The 17,274-nt window shown below is 32.6% G+C and overlaps 1 protein-coding gene across 2 annotated transcripts; it reads right to left on the bottom strand.

The window, feature by feature from the left end:
* Positions 1-9,087: 9,087 nt before the first annotated feature.
* LOC106717648 (protein argonaute-2) lies at positions 9,088-17,190 on the bottom strand. 2 transcript variants are annotated; one of them, XM_014511553.2, is made up of 14 exons: positions 17,050-17,190; positions 16,540-16,874; positions 16,252-16,452; positions 15,876-16,119; positions 15,512-15,734; positions 15,192-15,437; positions 14,087-14,252; positions 13,489-13,613; positions 13,118-13,302; positions 12,749-12,915; positions 11,626-11,774; positions 10,924-11,110; positions 9,964-10,155; positions 9,088-9,438 (listed from the first exon to the last, which is right to left on the bottom strand). In XM_014511553.2, exons 1-14 carry the CDS (start codon positions 17,066-17,068, stop codon positions 9,130-9,132), a joined length of 2,748 nt encoding a protein of 915 aa, XP_014367039.1. In that variant the 5' UTR covers positions 17,069-17,190; the 3' UTR covers positions 9,088-9,129. The 2 variants fall into 2 exon arrangements, with proteins under 2 accessions (XP_014367039.1, XP_014367040.1); XM_014511554.2 differs by having other exon boundaries at positions 10,924-11,101.
* Positions 17,191-17,274: the final 84 nt, after the last annotated feature.

Raw genomic sequence — 17,274 nt, 5'->3', positions numbered from 1 at the left:
GTATTGTTTTTTTGTGGCGTTTTATGAAAATAAAATTTTGAAAAATCAAAAAAAAAAACATAATTGATTGAAGTCGATAAAGATTACATTTACGAAGACTGTTTGGAAAATATATTATTTGCGTAAATATAACAAAGTTGTGTCTTAAAATTGCATTCCATATTTTATTGATTCAAATCGTTTCAGTGCCTACATCAGTTTTTTTTATATAGATTTATAAAAGTAATTTGAGAAATGTTAAAAATATATATACCTATTATTTACTTTGTGATTTTAATTTACCTGGATTTTAATTCAAGTCAAAGCATGGTTTCTTTCTGAACTTTAAGACACAATTCCCTTTGATGTCCAATTTGAAAGTATATTTTTATAAGATGCTTAGCTTTCCTTTACTTATAAATATTCCACTATTTACATTGAATACCATTTTAAATGATAAATATATGTATTCAAAAGCTTATGTGCGTTTTATTTTTTAATTAATTACCACTCCTTAAGAAATCCAGGTTATATTACTCGTGGCATACCTTTGCCGATGTAGTGATGACGTCACGCGCTAACTGACTACTGAGCAGATGAACACAGTGTTACTTGGAAGGAGAGTAATCGGAAAACCTGCGCAATTAATAGAATAGACTTTTCCGGATTTCTTCATAGTATTTTTTTAAACCAAAGACTACAACTTGAATTGCTAATAACAGTGGGTTCCGAGTGCAGGTTGTTATAAATTTTTTAACTCTATATTACGAAAATAATAAGGATGAATATTTTTGAATACCATTTATTGTAATTAAGTCCGAATCTAAAATAACAATGACGTTGCCATGATAAATATTGTTAAACATCGGGGACAAATTGGGTGAATTTTTTAAAACAATTGTGAATTTTATTTCTACACGCCATATTTTAATATCACGTATTACAAGCGATTACACGTACAACTATTAAAATATAATTAATTACTAATCAATATTTTCGAGGGAAGAAATAATGGGTTCTTAAACTGCGAGAAACAAATATGTATTTAACAAAAATGCTTCATTTTCTAAACATTTTTTTTATTGAGACAGTAAAATGCACGTACAAAGAGTAAAGTAAACGTATTTACCAATATGTACACTGTGTACTGTTCAAAAATAAAGAAATATTGAACATTAAAGTAATATTTTATATGATTTAAAATACAGGCGGAATAAAATGTTCTTTTCTTAATTCAGAAGTTAATGAGATCGTCGTGTCACTCAGTTTTGATTTAAATTAGTTCTACTGATTATGAGATTTATACAATGTGTTAAAAACCTCTGGAAACGAACAAGAATTCTCTCCGTAAAGCACCTTCAATAACATGATATGATTGTTAAATTATAAAATCTCATCAACTTCTGATGTATCAACTTCCTTGCTGATGTTACATTATTACAGAGTTATATTTTAACTAACGTCGAAAGTCATAGCGAATACAAGATTTTCTATTATTACGTTAAAATATGAACAACTTAAATTAATTAGTTTAAAAACTAACAATTTTGTCAACATTACATTTAAACGGCATGTTCCATAAATAGAGATAGCTTTTATTATTTTGTGTGTTGTCATAATTTTGAATACATAAAATCGAGCATATAATGTATAGGATCACAAGTCACCATGAATACGATCGGAAAATGTATTAAAATATAAGTGTACCTAAATTGTACTGACGATAAGCAATTATCGACAAGTACATATTGAACATAGAGGAAATTAAACTAAGCGGATTCGCTTAACAGTAAATACATTACACAGATAGATAGCTACGTCATATAACAATCGTAGCCCCTTCACAAGTTCAGTGATTTACCCTGCACGAAGAAATTTTGATTCTATTATACGAACTACATTAAAAATCGTTTGGAGTTCACAAATTTAAAGCAGTTATGTGCTATATGGCGAACTACGTAACTACGATTTGAGCCGCGAGCGGGCGGTGGGCGGCGGACAACCGGCCTTTAATAAAATATGACAAACCACAGCCTCGGCGAAGGCCTATTCATTCGATCGTTAAAGCGATGGTCCAATTATACTATATAAATAATTATCTGATAGTATAAGATGAAAATTCACGATATTGCGACATCAATTACAAAACAGCGGTTAAAAGCAATAACTATCCTACTCAAGTTATTTAATGATACATAAACAGATGTTTAATGAAGATTTCTCGTATCAAACCTACAATAAGTGGTTCACTTAGCGATCACTAAACGATTCTGAGTACGGCAATAGTATTAGAATCAAGCCGGAACAACTTGTACACTACAAACTGCAAATACCCACTGATGACTACACAAGATCAAAACTACGTTTAATCCTTTGGACGCATCACTCATTCTGTTACCAACTAATGATCATAATAAATGACAAACAAATAAAAATTCATTCAAGCTTTGATAAAGAAAAATTAAGGAATTAAAAATAAGCTTTTTTACATTTTTGATTTTAGCCATCATGATTCTAAACATATTTTTAAAAGCGTGATAGTTAGCAATAACGATGTCGAATGATTTCAACAAAATAAAAACTTAGTCAATTAAAATGAAAATAAATTTTAAAAAGAGCTATTAGTATGATGAGTTTGTCGTCTTTTAGATAGCAATTATAATGTGATATTACAAGTAAATTAGATATTTGTGTTAGCACAGCCTTTTAAGATTTGTGTGGAGAGCAACGTGGAAAATACCAAATCGTTCAGATTTAAAAACGATTGAATGGAACGGATTTAAAAAAATATTATTATCCTATGAATGTTGACCTAACCTAGGTCCTCAAATCTTTTATTTAATTGTAAATCATCGAAGTATTTTTTTAAATAATCATCGAAAGCCATAATTTTATTAATTTTATTCCGGCTGATTGAATAACCTACGTAACATAAATTTCATTACTATTTTTATTTTTCGTATTAAACTGAATTTAAAATAAATAAAAAAGACCAGAAAAATGGAAGAACTTGTGCAATCATTTGAAATAATTCATTTCAATGACTATAGTTGTACCACTTGTACATATGCAAAACATTTCCTTATACAGAAAAAAATATATTTGGTGCAATATTATCAAAATGAATTATAAATATAAACAATTAACATATCTAACTAGAGCCGGCAGTGGACAACATTTATTAACTGATTTTTTTTCTATACCGAAGATCATATGCTCTATTATTATCTCGCCCCAGCGCTACGTTATTTGTTGCATTATTTCATAACTCATGTATTCTACAAACTGTTATGACGTCGTGAACTTAGGTGTCATGTTATAGGGCACGAGTAGTATGTTAATTCTATTGTTTTTGTCAATATAAGAAACAAATAATCAATATACGAAACATTCCTTCAAAGTACATTAGTACAATGTATATAGCTCTTAATCTAATATATGCATGCTTTTCCCTTGTTTAAGTTCTTAATTACTTTAAAAATAACTTAATAAAAATTACGCTTACGTCTATTTAAGGTTTGGGGACTAATATGTGTTAAAATCGAGAGTTTATAGTTTTTTGTTTTGAAATCACCATAAAACGAAAAAAAAAAACAATATATAATAAACCAGAAATATATCATAATTGTTACAAATTAAACAGAATAAAAAAAATAAGCTCATATTGATAAGTTACATAGGGTAGTCAGATATAATAACCAAATTCATTTTACCACAGCTATTTAAGAAAAATCCGTTATCCCAGCAAAGCCAACGAGGGAACACGACATTGAAGCGATCCTAAGCTATAATGATGTGTTAATATTTAAACACGTTCTCTACCATTACGATTTTAAGATGAACTGAGGCGAATTAACCGCACTGCAAGTGTTAACTCGCGTCTCGCAAAGATGGCCATCACATATTCTTGCGTCGTATTTTCCAATTTTTAATTCAATTAGTAAAACGGATTAATCGTTACAGCCAAAATGATCGATTTTCATTTAATAACTTCAAAATAACCAAGTAAGTGACAACGTCAGATTTGTCATGTGTTTGAAGTCCACCAAACCGAGTTATCAAGATAATTTTTAATCTAAAATAACCTTACTATTGAAAAGAAAACGAAAAATAAAATAAAACGATGATATAGCCGCGTTAAAATGTCTTAAAGTACAAGCTGTGTTGTTTTATATGGTGTGAACTTGAATGGTCCATTACGTTACTCTTAATAATGTGCCATATACTAGATATAGTGAAACTGACCTAGAACTTAACTTATAAAAGTTAGACTACAATTTAAGACAACAATATCCTAACAGAACTTAAACATAATGAATTAAAAAATTATTTTAGTATCCTAAAATACACGCTTTTCAATTCGAAGTAATTTTTTTTTGCATATTGAATTTGTCTTTAAAATTTTCAATTAGTAGTTTATGAGAATATTCTTCAATAATGATTTTTTTTCTATGTAAAAGCCAAGTTCCGCTCCGTTAACAAAAATATTAAAAAGATAAAGAAGACAAAATGTGGTGACTGTAGGTATTTTTATAGCAATGTTTTTATGTTACGCATAAAGCTCATTCATAATAAGGTTCTCACTCGACTCAAATGAATACATAACCTATCTAAACTATTTAGCTATTACTTATTTAGTACATATACTGTAATTCCCGCGTTTTCAAATGTCAACACAAATAAAAATTAAAAATAGCTGATTCTTTCTGGCTCCTTTCCGCAGACCGCGAAAAAAAAAGTTTAAAAAAAGTTTGTGACATCTGGTGACAGTTTGAGGTATTGTTAGAAGCTCGGAACAAGTTAATAATGTGATCAATTTTATGTAGTTTCTATTGTTCTAGTGTTTCCTAGTATAAAGCCATACAGGTATAAAGTATTTACCACAAAATATACCACATGAGAAGCCTATCTTAGATTTACTATAAACGGCTACAAACGAGGAAAGCGGTCTTTCATTAATCACATGATGTTTTTTAGCGTCTTTTTTAACCCCTGGTGATATGTGATGTTTTAGACTACTCTCCCCCATACTTTAAACACGTGTATTTCTATTATAAAGTATATTGAAATTTTCAGAATATTATTTTTAATTTATTAATAAAATTTCATCAACAGTCAGAAATTAATACACGGAATATCTCAATATAACTTCCTATCCTGGTGATGTTTCGTGTTTTTTTTTTTCGGGGAGGTTTCCAGTTTCACATGATTAATGGACGATCCCAAAGCAACGCAGTTGAAACAGTTGTAATACTGCGCGAGTACAACAATATAGCCATTATCGAGTGATCCACACTTGTATACAATGAACGATAATGTCATACCATGTCCACTAGTCACATTATTTCGTGACGTAAACTTTTTTCCATACTGTAAGTTGCGATTACGTCATAAGACTTAAATGACATGTTATTGTGTGTGATTCACATCGCATATGTGATGTCGGAAATTATATATTGTAAAACTTATACACTATACACTGCACTCATAATTTTCATAGTTTACTAGATTCTATAACCACGATTTCTCAAATTATATAAGTTATTTTAAGATATATTAAAGACCACAAAAGTATTGTAACTAAAGTTATTTAATAGTTGGTTTCCAAGATCAAAATCTCTGTACAAAACATATCAATATGTTTAATACAGGTATTTTGGTCTCAGAAACCGACGATAAGACATTTACACTTTTTTGGCAACACATGGCTCTGTGAAATCAGATGGGACCCTTTGGAGACACAATAAAAGCATTAGACTTGAGATTTTTTTTATTTCTATCTATTATTCTTATTTCATAATTAACTTTATTTGATTGATGAGGCAATGGCCTCTTTTTTATTGAGGCATTGCATAGTGTTGCATTAAACATCAAATTTTATAAATAATATTGCGTTTGCTCATTATTTCTTTGGCATAGTGGAATATATAATACAAACATATATTAGATAGCTTTTTAAATATTATTCATTGAAATAATTTAAAACAAATATGACAATTAGCTCTTAAAAGAACTTGATTTTTAAAAACTCAACCACAAATACTATATTTGAAAACTAACAAAATTTATTTGCAATTATGTAAAGGAGAAACTTAAAATATATTTTATTTTATTAAATTATTGCAAACATAAATTATTTATATAATTTTAAACCATATTTTTCACCAAACATCATCGCTTTAATTGTTCATAATTATTTCACGTAAATCATTCAGACTCGAATACTTAAGTTATTAAAATTTATTTCAAATAATCCAAACAGATTATGCGTAATAAGTGTTTAGATAAAATGATGTTACCTTTATATTTATAAATATTTAAAATTGAAATTAGCAACACTATTCAATGCTGTCAAATTGTACACAATTACCAACGACCAACAAGTACAACCTGATTGGTAGAGTACAGATAGTTATAAAGGACATCAAATATCTTGGTGAGTCGAAACACCACACTGCGCAGCTGACCTTAAGCCGCCAAAAAATTGACACAATATACTATGCGTTTTAAATAAGAATGTGCGGGTAAATGACCTCAATCTGTCAAAATTTGCCCGAAAAATATAGACTTCAACAAAACTTTTAGGCAAAAAATTAATTTTCTGAGCTCATAAATTCAGATTAGAAGCAAATAGTATTTAAAAATATTTGTTTTAAAGGTTTTATGGTATTTTATTGATTTCAGTACGTTCATGCCCAGTCTTATTTGGAACGCATTGTATTTATCTTGCAATTGTGCCGAGCATATCAACATACATTACATGGATATATCGAATGTCTTTAATACTCGTAGATATAGTAGTAAATAGTCGTAAAATATTTTATGATGATGTGAAAGATGTTTTTGTGAAGACTATCGTATATTGATTTGATCATAATCGACTATCCCTAACCTCAAATAACTACCGCAATTCAACTGCAAAGAAAATCCATTGCCGCCATTAAAAGCTGCTTTACGTGTTGACCTAACAAATCCAGTTCGTAGTCTAAAGTATTGTTAAGTTAGACGTCATCTAGCTTGGTGAGAGATTCGCTGTAGTCGCGGTTAGTTCTGTCAGAATATATGATAGAAAACGAGATGTAACAAAAAACAACAATACAGCTGCAGTATGGATTAGTGAGCTGTCATAATATAGTTTGACTTAGTCACAACAGGTCAGATAACTATAATCAAACAAAGATATCTGCCCCGATAAGAGGCGCTGCTTTCGCGGTTAGTTATGTAAGAAAATATGTAAAACCTACATGGGCATAAAAAAATACATAAAAGAAAAAACAGGACATGACAGATACAGTACGAAAAGAACTTTGTGATGCTTTTTTGACTTTGATAAGAGGGCGCTAGTAAACATCATAATTTAGTTTGTCTTATGCCCACCGAGTCAGTTATTCTTGTCGGTAATGGTAAATTTCTATATAGATAATTGTTTGAATCCTTTAACGATAGAGAAACGGAATAGGCAGAGTCGCTGTAGTAATAAATAAATTCTGCCACTTTTTGCGAGGAAAGTTAAGTATAGATGACACACATGTGCACACATCTTTATGAACGCATACTCACTAAAAAATTACACACACGAAACTTGCACATAAGCAAGCAAGTTTACTGTTCGTTACTGCAGGTTTCCACTGCCGTGAAATTTGAATTAATTAATAAAAATATCCCAATAATTTTCTTTGACAAAACAAACACTGCAATATACATAAATACAAGTATAACGACAATCTAAGCCCACTGTTATATTTGAAAGAGGGGAAAACGCAAACTTGAGATGTCTTGTCTTTTAAAGGTCATCCGTCAAAGTTGGAATCTGAACTGTCCAATAAATAAGTACATAATCCAATATGTTTTTGCCTTAGTACAAAGTTCACTTTATACAAGTATATATTTTACATTCGAGATTGTAGTAACTTTGGGGTAAACAGAGATAGTTATTGCCGACATATTTTTATTTTTATCAAGCACATTTGTACTTAGCTTAATATATTAATAAGAAGCTATGTGCTAATGTTACAAGTAGCACAAATTTTGACTTCTTAACATTACAATTTTTTTATTTATTGGTGTTTGTAATGTTTTATTAACTTATAGGTTAAAATGTCCACCCTTCTAGCCATTGAGGTAGCTATGCGTCTTTTCCGTACTTAAATTTAGGATCGGAGGTTTCCAATAAATAAGAAATATTAATAGTTTATAAAATCATATAAAACACGCAAAGCTATAATTTTCCACGAACCAAAACTTTTAAACAAGATAAATAGCCCCATTATTTTCAATCATAACTTTCTTTTGACTATAAATTTTTATATCACTCTATCGTAGTGGTGTGCTTTATCTTTTGTGGAGATTTAATTGGACGGTAAGTTGGAATTTTTGTATGTATCTAGTGACCTAGCTTTGAACGAAAGAGCAATAAAGTTATGTTGCGATGTCAAAGTGTAAAAGGCATGTCCCAAGTAGCAGTAGAAATTCAATTGCGGCATGCACAGTCGAGGAAGTTTATTTCCTACCCATTTCAGTGAAACTTGTGGCAATTTACTGATCTTAAATGGGAGGCAAATTTAATTCTTTGAGTGTACAATGCGCTCAAATATCAACTGATGTACTTCCCAATATAATTTCAAAAAAATACTAAATTTTATGTAATTCGCAAATGATACTTGATGAACGAATCAGTTGTTAAAATGTCTTTTTTACTTAGTTATTGTACGATAAAACTTCATTAAGCGTTTTATCAGCATTAATACAAAAATATAAGCCCTTTTTGTAAAATGAGTTTTCAAACTGAGGTAAAATGAGACTTGAAAAGTTTAGAAAATGAATACTTCATAGTATTGTTCCTAATCAACATCAGTACAGTGATAATGACATGGATTCTAATTCTATGTTATAATTGAACTAATTGATTGTCTGTACAATAGAAAAGTGATAAGAAACTAATGAAAAAATGTGATAATGATTTTCATATGTATCTGTTTACATTTTACTGTACCGGATAGTATCAGTAGGTTGGTGACAAAAAATCTCCTTTTATGCACCCGTAACTCTTGTCAAAAAAACGACGCGTCACTCTGTGCAACATGACCGTTGTGTTGCCAGATTGTAAACAAAAAGAGAAATAATATTGTCGTTTGTGTGTAGATGGCAGCACTAGGCGAAGTACATAACCTTCTTGGTGACGGCGTGTACGGTGATGGCGCGCGCCATTGCGCCGGGAGTGCGGTCCTCGCTGCAGGCGGACTGGTGGCTGCCCTCACCGGAGTCGTGCTCCTTCTCCACGAGGTGGTAACGAGCTCTGAAGGCCACGAGGTGAGCGTAGTAAGCTGGTGCGGGGATGGACACGGAGCGTGTACAGCGCACATACGTGTGACACAGCTGGTATGTGAGACATTGCAACTCGTCCGACCCGAAGTGGTTGTCGTCCCACAGCACGTGGTAGTGAGACGGACGCGACGTGCCCTGTAATATATTTGACAATTGAAAGATTTTTTTACTGCACTATTTTTTTTTAAAACTGTCGCATCTTGATAAGTATAAATAAAAATACAATATTATTTATATTGCAGTTCAATACATGCAGATTGATGGCTAACGTCAAAATGAATGACTCTTTGATTCAGTTTAGTTCAGTTTCTTAATTATGGCTCTCCCTCAGCGGATTGGGCCAGTGTCGAGTGTTTATAGTTTAATTCTTGTATTAAATAGACTGGCAACACTCCGCTTATGGATAAGTCTCGTGAGCATACAAGTAGTACAAGACTCTTTGGTTAAATCTGAACGTCGAAAACGTCACACCATCTGTCACACGCATGATTTTTAGGTTGAGTAAGATTTAATTTTTATTAAATTTTCAATACGTTCGCGTCTTAGAAACCTTAAGATTATAGTATAATATAAGGAACACATCTAACGTATTTACCGCCCATTCAGAGTTGTCTATCACTAATGGCGCCTCTTAGCATATAGTAATATAAATGTATGTACCTGTATACCCTGGTGGCTGCAAAGATAGAAGTCGAACTCAGTGGGATGTGTAATGCCGAGGTCTACAGTGGTGCCGGCGGGGATGTTGCCCGACTTGCCCGACTGCTCCTTCTTGTCGGCGCAGAATAGCCGAGTGTGATGTCGCTTCTGCACCACTATGAACGTTATACCCGGCTTGTACTCCGCCTCCAGCTGTAACGTGTACACATTAAGATTTTAATGTAAACCATATTTAAAATTATTCCAACCTGAAATTGTAGCACAACACAATGCCTAGTTTACATTATGCAAGTATGGTAAATCAGCGCTGACATACAAGTGTCATAATTACCTGGTTTCACTATCATAATTACCTGGCCAATGACTAACTGGCACCAGTAAGCCAAAACAGTCAGGACAGCAATACTGTACTGTACTGTACTGGTAAGTAAACACGGCGTTTTTTATTTAGTCTATACGGTCTATTCAAAGCTGTATTGTCCTTTAAAAATATCTATAATGTTTTATGCTTCAAAAGTAACTCCTTGTTACTGACATGAGTATTAATAATATCATTTTTTTATATTACAAGGTGGGAAACGAGCAAGTGGCCACATGAATTGGCCGAAATGCCCATAGACATTCGCAATTGCAGATACGTTGCCTACCCCCAATCGACGAAGGAGGAGGCGCACAAAAAGAGAATATTTAACCTTCCTATGCATCTTCTCCTCCATCAAATCCACTTCCCCTTCCCATCCATTCCTTATAAGAAAAGGGGTGGGAAGGGAAAGAGGACTAAAATTAGGCCTCCAGCACCACACTCATCAAACGAAACGCGGAATTACTTCCACTTCACGCCTGTCTTTTGTGTGTCAATTACGGAATAACGTCAAGAATAATATTAAATAAGAATTTAAATACTTATTTTCATAATTAAATACATTTAACACGAAATCTTTAAAAAAAACTATATAGAACCTTAATACAAGCTTCTCGAACAGCGGTCAGTTCATGTTGCAACACATGTATGAACTGTCCCTCGGAGATGCCATCACGGTACATGATGATGCGGTGTGGCTTGAACCCGCCCGTGCTCTTGTAGAACATGATCAGCAGCTCTTGCACCATGCTGCTCATCTCGTGCACTATCTCCTGTCTGTCAATACAACAGTTACAACGGCACATTATCATAATTATAAAGTTAGGAGCCAGCACCATATACAATTAAATGTATTTATATCAAATTCACGACCACTTCACCTCATATCACTTATAGGAAAGTTCATGAAAACAGAATGTTTCAAATTATAAACTTTTAAATTATATTTTTAATTCCAAGGACAAGGATATAGAAAAAAAAACACTTAAATTTCTTACAAATTTATCTTACTAATATTATAAATGCGAATGATTAGATGGATGTATGGATGTTTGTTTGAAGGTATCTCCGGAACGCGTCAACGGATCTTGAATAGTAATTTGGCACAGATGTAGAACATAGTCTGGAAAAACACATAGGCTACTTCTTACGGATTTTTTTAATCCCGCGCGTACTGAGTCTCGGGCTTCAGCTAGTCATAAATAAAATTAAATTGCACAAAGAAGAACCAGTTAATCGCTAAACCTGCTGTTTTATTACTGGATGGAATCAAGGAATAAATAACACATTAAGTTAGATACCTATGTTGCTGCACGCGAACCGTTGCCGCATATCTTGAGGGGTGAGCATCCATCGAGCCCACCACAGCAGCAATGGATGGCTTCTTATTGTCTCCAGCTGGTGGGTGGGTCACATCCACGCCCAAGAAGATTACAGGCTCATTGAACACCTAAAAATATCATTAACAACTCAAAGGTAATGTTCAATAGATAGAATCAAGTCATGCGAATACGACAAACGTAATAACGCGTGTTTCAAGTGCAGCCATTATGAAGCTATGGCGGCCATTTTTTTTTAATAAAGTATGTTTTTCGAAAATCACCGAAAGTAACGAAATCGAAATAGTTTTTCTCGTAGTCACAAAAAATGTACACAAAAATTTCTTACTAATATTTAGTTCCTCCTATTTATTTTTTTATATTTACATAATTTTTCTGACAGGATTAATTTATTATAATTTTTTTAATTACATTTAGATTTTAACTTTTTCAGATGTAATGCATGTGCATTAATCATTTCTTGAAATTTACTGATATTTCCGGTGATGTTAATTTTGTTTCATATTACGAATTACTTTTTTTTAGGCCGTCTCAAATATATATTGATATAAGCACAATACATATGCAATCAATTATGCCACCTTAAGTCTACATTCTTTTTTAATATATAAATAAAGGTACAGCATTATTCTAAGATGGTACATACAACACTGTCCTCTGCATGGCAGTAATGTTTATGGCACTTACACCTGCAGGCACAAACATTAAAATATGACTAATAATTAAGGAAAAACAGTTGCAAAATGTTATTATCCGCTTACATTGAAACCGTCCGTGCTTTGGGCACTGTTCGGTTCTATAGTACTCTGTCGCGACTCTTGTTCACCGTCAGACCGGATATACTATGAAGAAATAACCATTGCATATCAAACATACAAAAAAAAACTAACGTTTAATCCACAGAATAAAAAAAACCTATGTGCGATTAAAATCCAAACATATTTTCCTCATCAGTTCTCCAATTTATTTGCGGTTAGTGGCATTAAAATTTCGTTGCAGGAAAAATTTAAAAACTATAGATATGTAAATAGGTATAAATCAAGCAATGAATTTCAATGTTAAATAATAGATATGTTATTAGTACCTTTGGACGCAGCGATGGTACCAAAATAGAGTTAATCCCGCCAAGTTTGACATTGATCTTCAAGCAGAGGTTGCTGAGCGTCTGTGGAGATGTTTTGTTCACGTTCTTAGCTTGCACGCACTGTGTCGCCATACCGAGCACAGTGTCACCAACACGTTTCACTTCGGCTGAATAACATTCATTTTATTATTACAAAAAGGACAAAAAATTAACTCGTACAAAACTGTGGCAGATCTGAATGAATGTAGAAGAGGATTGTGCCACCTGATACTTCTAGATTCATTAGACAAATTGCAACATTCTAGGCAAAGTTTCTTGTATTTCTATTCCGACAATTTCTATATGAAGTACGTCCATGTCACAACTTACCATAAACTGGCGTCTTCCCGGGCAACACAACTACAACTAACTGCAGCTGCACAAATGTGGACTTGAGGTATTTGAACATTGGCTCCACTTGGTCTGGACCCGTTGCATACTTGCAGAAGCACGGCTGCCCAATGATGGGCATACCAGCATCATTCGAAATCTTTTGTAGCTGCTGTGTGAAGTTTCTGCAAAAGAAAAACACATTTTATCACCATCCAAAGCGGTTTTATGTTCAAAATAAACATATAGCAAGTTTTTTGGAAACACTCGTATATTCCTAAAATCTTTTCGACTATACCACATTAGCAAAAAAAAATGAAGAACGTAACAAACAACATTTAAAAATAAAACAATTATTTCTAGATACTTACTTGAGGGCATCTTCTCTAACAGTCCTTTGAGGTGCAAAGCAGGCAATCGCCCAAACTCGAATCTCAACTCCCATAAAGAATTGTTTACCGCGCATGTCCCACACACCTTGGTTTGGTAATGCTTGCTGTATATAACAGTAATAAATTGTTTTTATGCACATAAATATTGAAATGATAACAATTGAAAATAATTTTAATTGAAAAGCTAATTTATAGGTTATAAAATTGAATGTTATAACATGATCAAATTACATAACACACAACAAGAAGTGCCTAAGTTCTAAGAATTGCCGGGCTCAAGTTTTACATTATTGTATAAATGTTAGAACTATTTGTAGCAGTATTTAAAAACCTTCATAACACCGTATATTTGCTTTCTAGCTAATTTAATATGATCTTCTATGACTATTAATTACATTTTATTATGAACATTAAGATCACACATGAAGTTTTTCTTTTGATTAAAAATATTATCAAATTTTCTTATAGCTTAATAACAGGATTTGAACACTCGAACAGGTGTTCGGATGTCCATAACTTCAACCATTAGGGTAGTGGTGCTTTTTCAGTTGGTACCTGAGTTAATTATTTAACATACCTGCCCTCCCAATGAAGATACACGTCCGCCATATTGAAGCTTCGGCGGCGGCAGAACACGACCGCGCACTTCCATCATATTATTCGATATTGTTAATCCAAACTCCTTTACATAAAGGTCAGTGTTGAAGTTCGCGCGACGAACTAAGTTGTTGATCTCCCGCTCCCTAAATGCAATAAACATTACAGAGATTTATAACCGTTGGATTCCATTGCCACACTTTTACAAAAAAATTCCACTCTTAGTCTCATTAAGAAAAGAGAAATAAAAATAATACTACACAAGTTTTAGCAGTGGAAATTCATGGTTAAATACACTGTATTCAAAGTTTATAGCTTCAATAAACAAATGGTAATATCATCAATAGACAAATATATATAAAATGATACATTAGCAATGTACTAACATTTCAAAATAATTAATGTATGTAACAATTTAACTGAAGGTTATGTTTCATGTAAATATATAATAGGTATCCAATTAACTATGCCAATAGTGTCCAGTAAATATTATATTATATTTCTAGATAACTTTACTAGCGTGCAATTACAAATCTTGAAAAAAAATATTTATAATAAATTTATAGCAAACATTTATTTTATGACAAGTCTGTGACTAGTAAATAATTTATTCCTTAGCCTAATTAATAGACTAATAATAAAAAGTAATGATTGATTGAATTAATTACTTAATAATAATCATAAGAAAAACATAAATTAAGCTTTAATTTCCTTATTTAATAATATCTTATTATTAAATAATTTTATCTTTCTAATATTATAAATGCGAAAGTTTAGATGGATGGATGAATGGATGTTTGTTTGAAGGTATCTCCGAAATGGCTCAACGGATCTTAACAACATTGAACACAGTTAGGAAGAACACATATTAAGTTTTTTCTTAAATTTCAAGCGGACAAAGTTGCTGAGTCGGAAGTTAAAGTAATAGAAAAGTTATAGATTACTTCAACCTATGACTAATGGGCAACTTAGTATTATAAAATCCCGAGGTATATGATCACCTCTTTCATTAATAAAATGTAACATTAGGGCAATCCATAGTTAATTTAATTGATAATATTTAAAAATATAGAAAATTTACTCACCTATCAGGTGCAGATCTAGCAGTTGCCTTTATCATAGTAGAAGTCTGCATATCAGTTAGCTTTTTAATGCATCTCTGACCGGGAACAATGTTGCAGACTTCCAATGGCAAATATGTGTGCTTATGCTCCTGACCCACTTGAAGACACGGCAGGTGGGGATAACGAAGTTTCATCTTATACTTATCCAAGAAATATTTGGCTACTGTACATTCTACTGTTTGTCCATTATCTAATTGCAGTGGGAACCTGTTTAGAATTAAAAATATTATTTTTAAATTTTAAAGAAGTTAAATGACAACCTTAGTTTGTATGATACTTACGATTGCATTTGTGCAGGTCTGCGCGTAACATTACACACTCTATATTTACGTTTCATTGTACCACAATGTGTGATCTCAATCTTGAGTCCCTTGATTTCTTTTGTAAACTTAACACGTTGAGAATCTGTCAGAGGCTTTCTTTGGTCATTTATGTCCCTTATATCTAATACTTCACACATGAACTCTATCACTGGTTGAGCTTTATAAAAGGCAGTTGCAGACACTGTTGGAAAACGTTCATAACTTATTAAGGTTATAAGATTAAATAAAAAAAACAATTAAGGAAAACATAATGCTTAATATTTTTTTAAGCAAAAACATTTCAACTAACTTATTCAGATATGATACTAAAATATAAACAAACCATCAATATTTAGCATCATTTTCCATTGACTCGGTCTCACCGACTGATGGAATCCAAACCAGACCTCTCTGCCACCACCAAGAGGATGATAATATCCCTCAGGAGATGAGAAGAATGAGCGTCCAACAGGTGTATACATCATGGAAGGTAAATGTCTCATCACCACATCCAATGCTAATATAGCATCATATGGAATTTGTCTTGTACGGCCCTCCAGCGCTTCTTCCAATGCAAATAGTGATACCTTTAAAGATGTTTATCTTATAGAAAAAGGTAAATTTCTAAACATGTAATTTAAATGTTTTATTAGTTAGTCAACTTTATAAAAATCTTAAAACTTATTTAAATGTAAAAACACTAATCTATAGAGTCCTACCTGAGCAACCCATTTAATGGTGACACGGAAAACTCTATCCTTTCCCTCTCCTGGTAATATTACTTCTAATTCAACCCTATCATTACCAATTGGTAATGGATCTCTTGTATATAAATTGTTTCTCCCATCAAACACTGGCTTCAATGTACCAAATATTTTATTGTAACAGTGGACCATAGTTTCAACAATTTCCCTATTAACCTGAAAATCAAACATTTTGACATCATTTTTATAAACTGTAATAGATACAATTTTTTAGGTCAAGCAAAAATGGATGATGAAACTCACCTTTCTAGGACACTTATCTGGCTGTATATTAACATCATAATGGTGCACAAAACCTCTAGGCATTGATATTTGAAAATGATTTGCTCTTAGCATAATCGGTCGACCTTCATGACCGAGGTTAGGACGGCGTGGACATGTTAGTACTGGTAAATCGGGAGGAGGTGCTGCAGCTGGAGGAACAAGCGCCATAGCCCCTGCCCCTGCCGCGACTGGAGGCGGAGCCCCAGTTGCTGGCGCAGTGCTCGGAGCCCCGGGAGCTGCAGCCGTAGCACCCGCCGCCGCAGTCACAGCACCAGTCACGCCTACTGCACCAGCACTCGTCTCCCCCGTTGGAGCTACAATATACGTATCGCATACTTTAATTTGCTTTAAAACTTAATTCTAATAGTCAATTCAAATTTTGCCTATCCTATACTTTCTACTACAAACGACATTATTAAGGGCAATCAAACAAAGGATTATTATGTCTTCCCAATACTCAATGAATACATTATAAAACACAAAACTTACGTTGGCCAACGGGGTACATTTTAGCATATACTTATATATACAAGATTTTGAAACTTAAATATTAAATAGGTTTTCTTATTGAAATTATAGCAATGTGCTCTAAAAGATGTGGCTTGAACTGCAATTTTATGTTGCACCTTGACGTTTGTTGATGGTTTTTGACATACATTTACAACAGATAATAAACTAAATTCTTTCAAGCTCTAAATCTGCTCTTTGATTAAC

This window comes from Papilio machaon, chromosome 2 (assembly GCF_912999745.1).
Source record: "Papilio machaon chromosome 2, ilPapMach1.1, whole genome shotgun sequence".
NCBI classification, from domain to species: domain Eukaryota; kingdom Metazoa; phylum Arthropoda; class Insecta; order Lepidoptera; family Papilionidae; genus Papilio; species Papilio machaon.
This window is presented reverse-complemented; position numbering and strand designations above follow the sequence as displayed.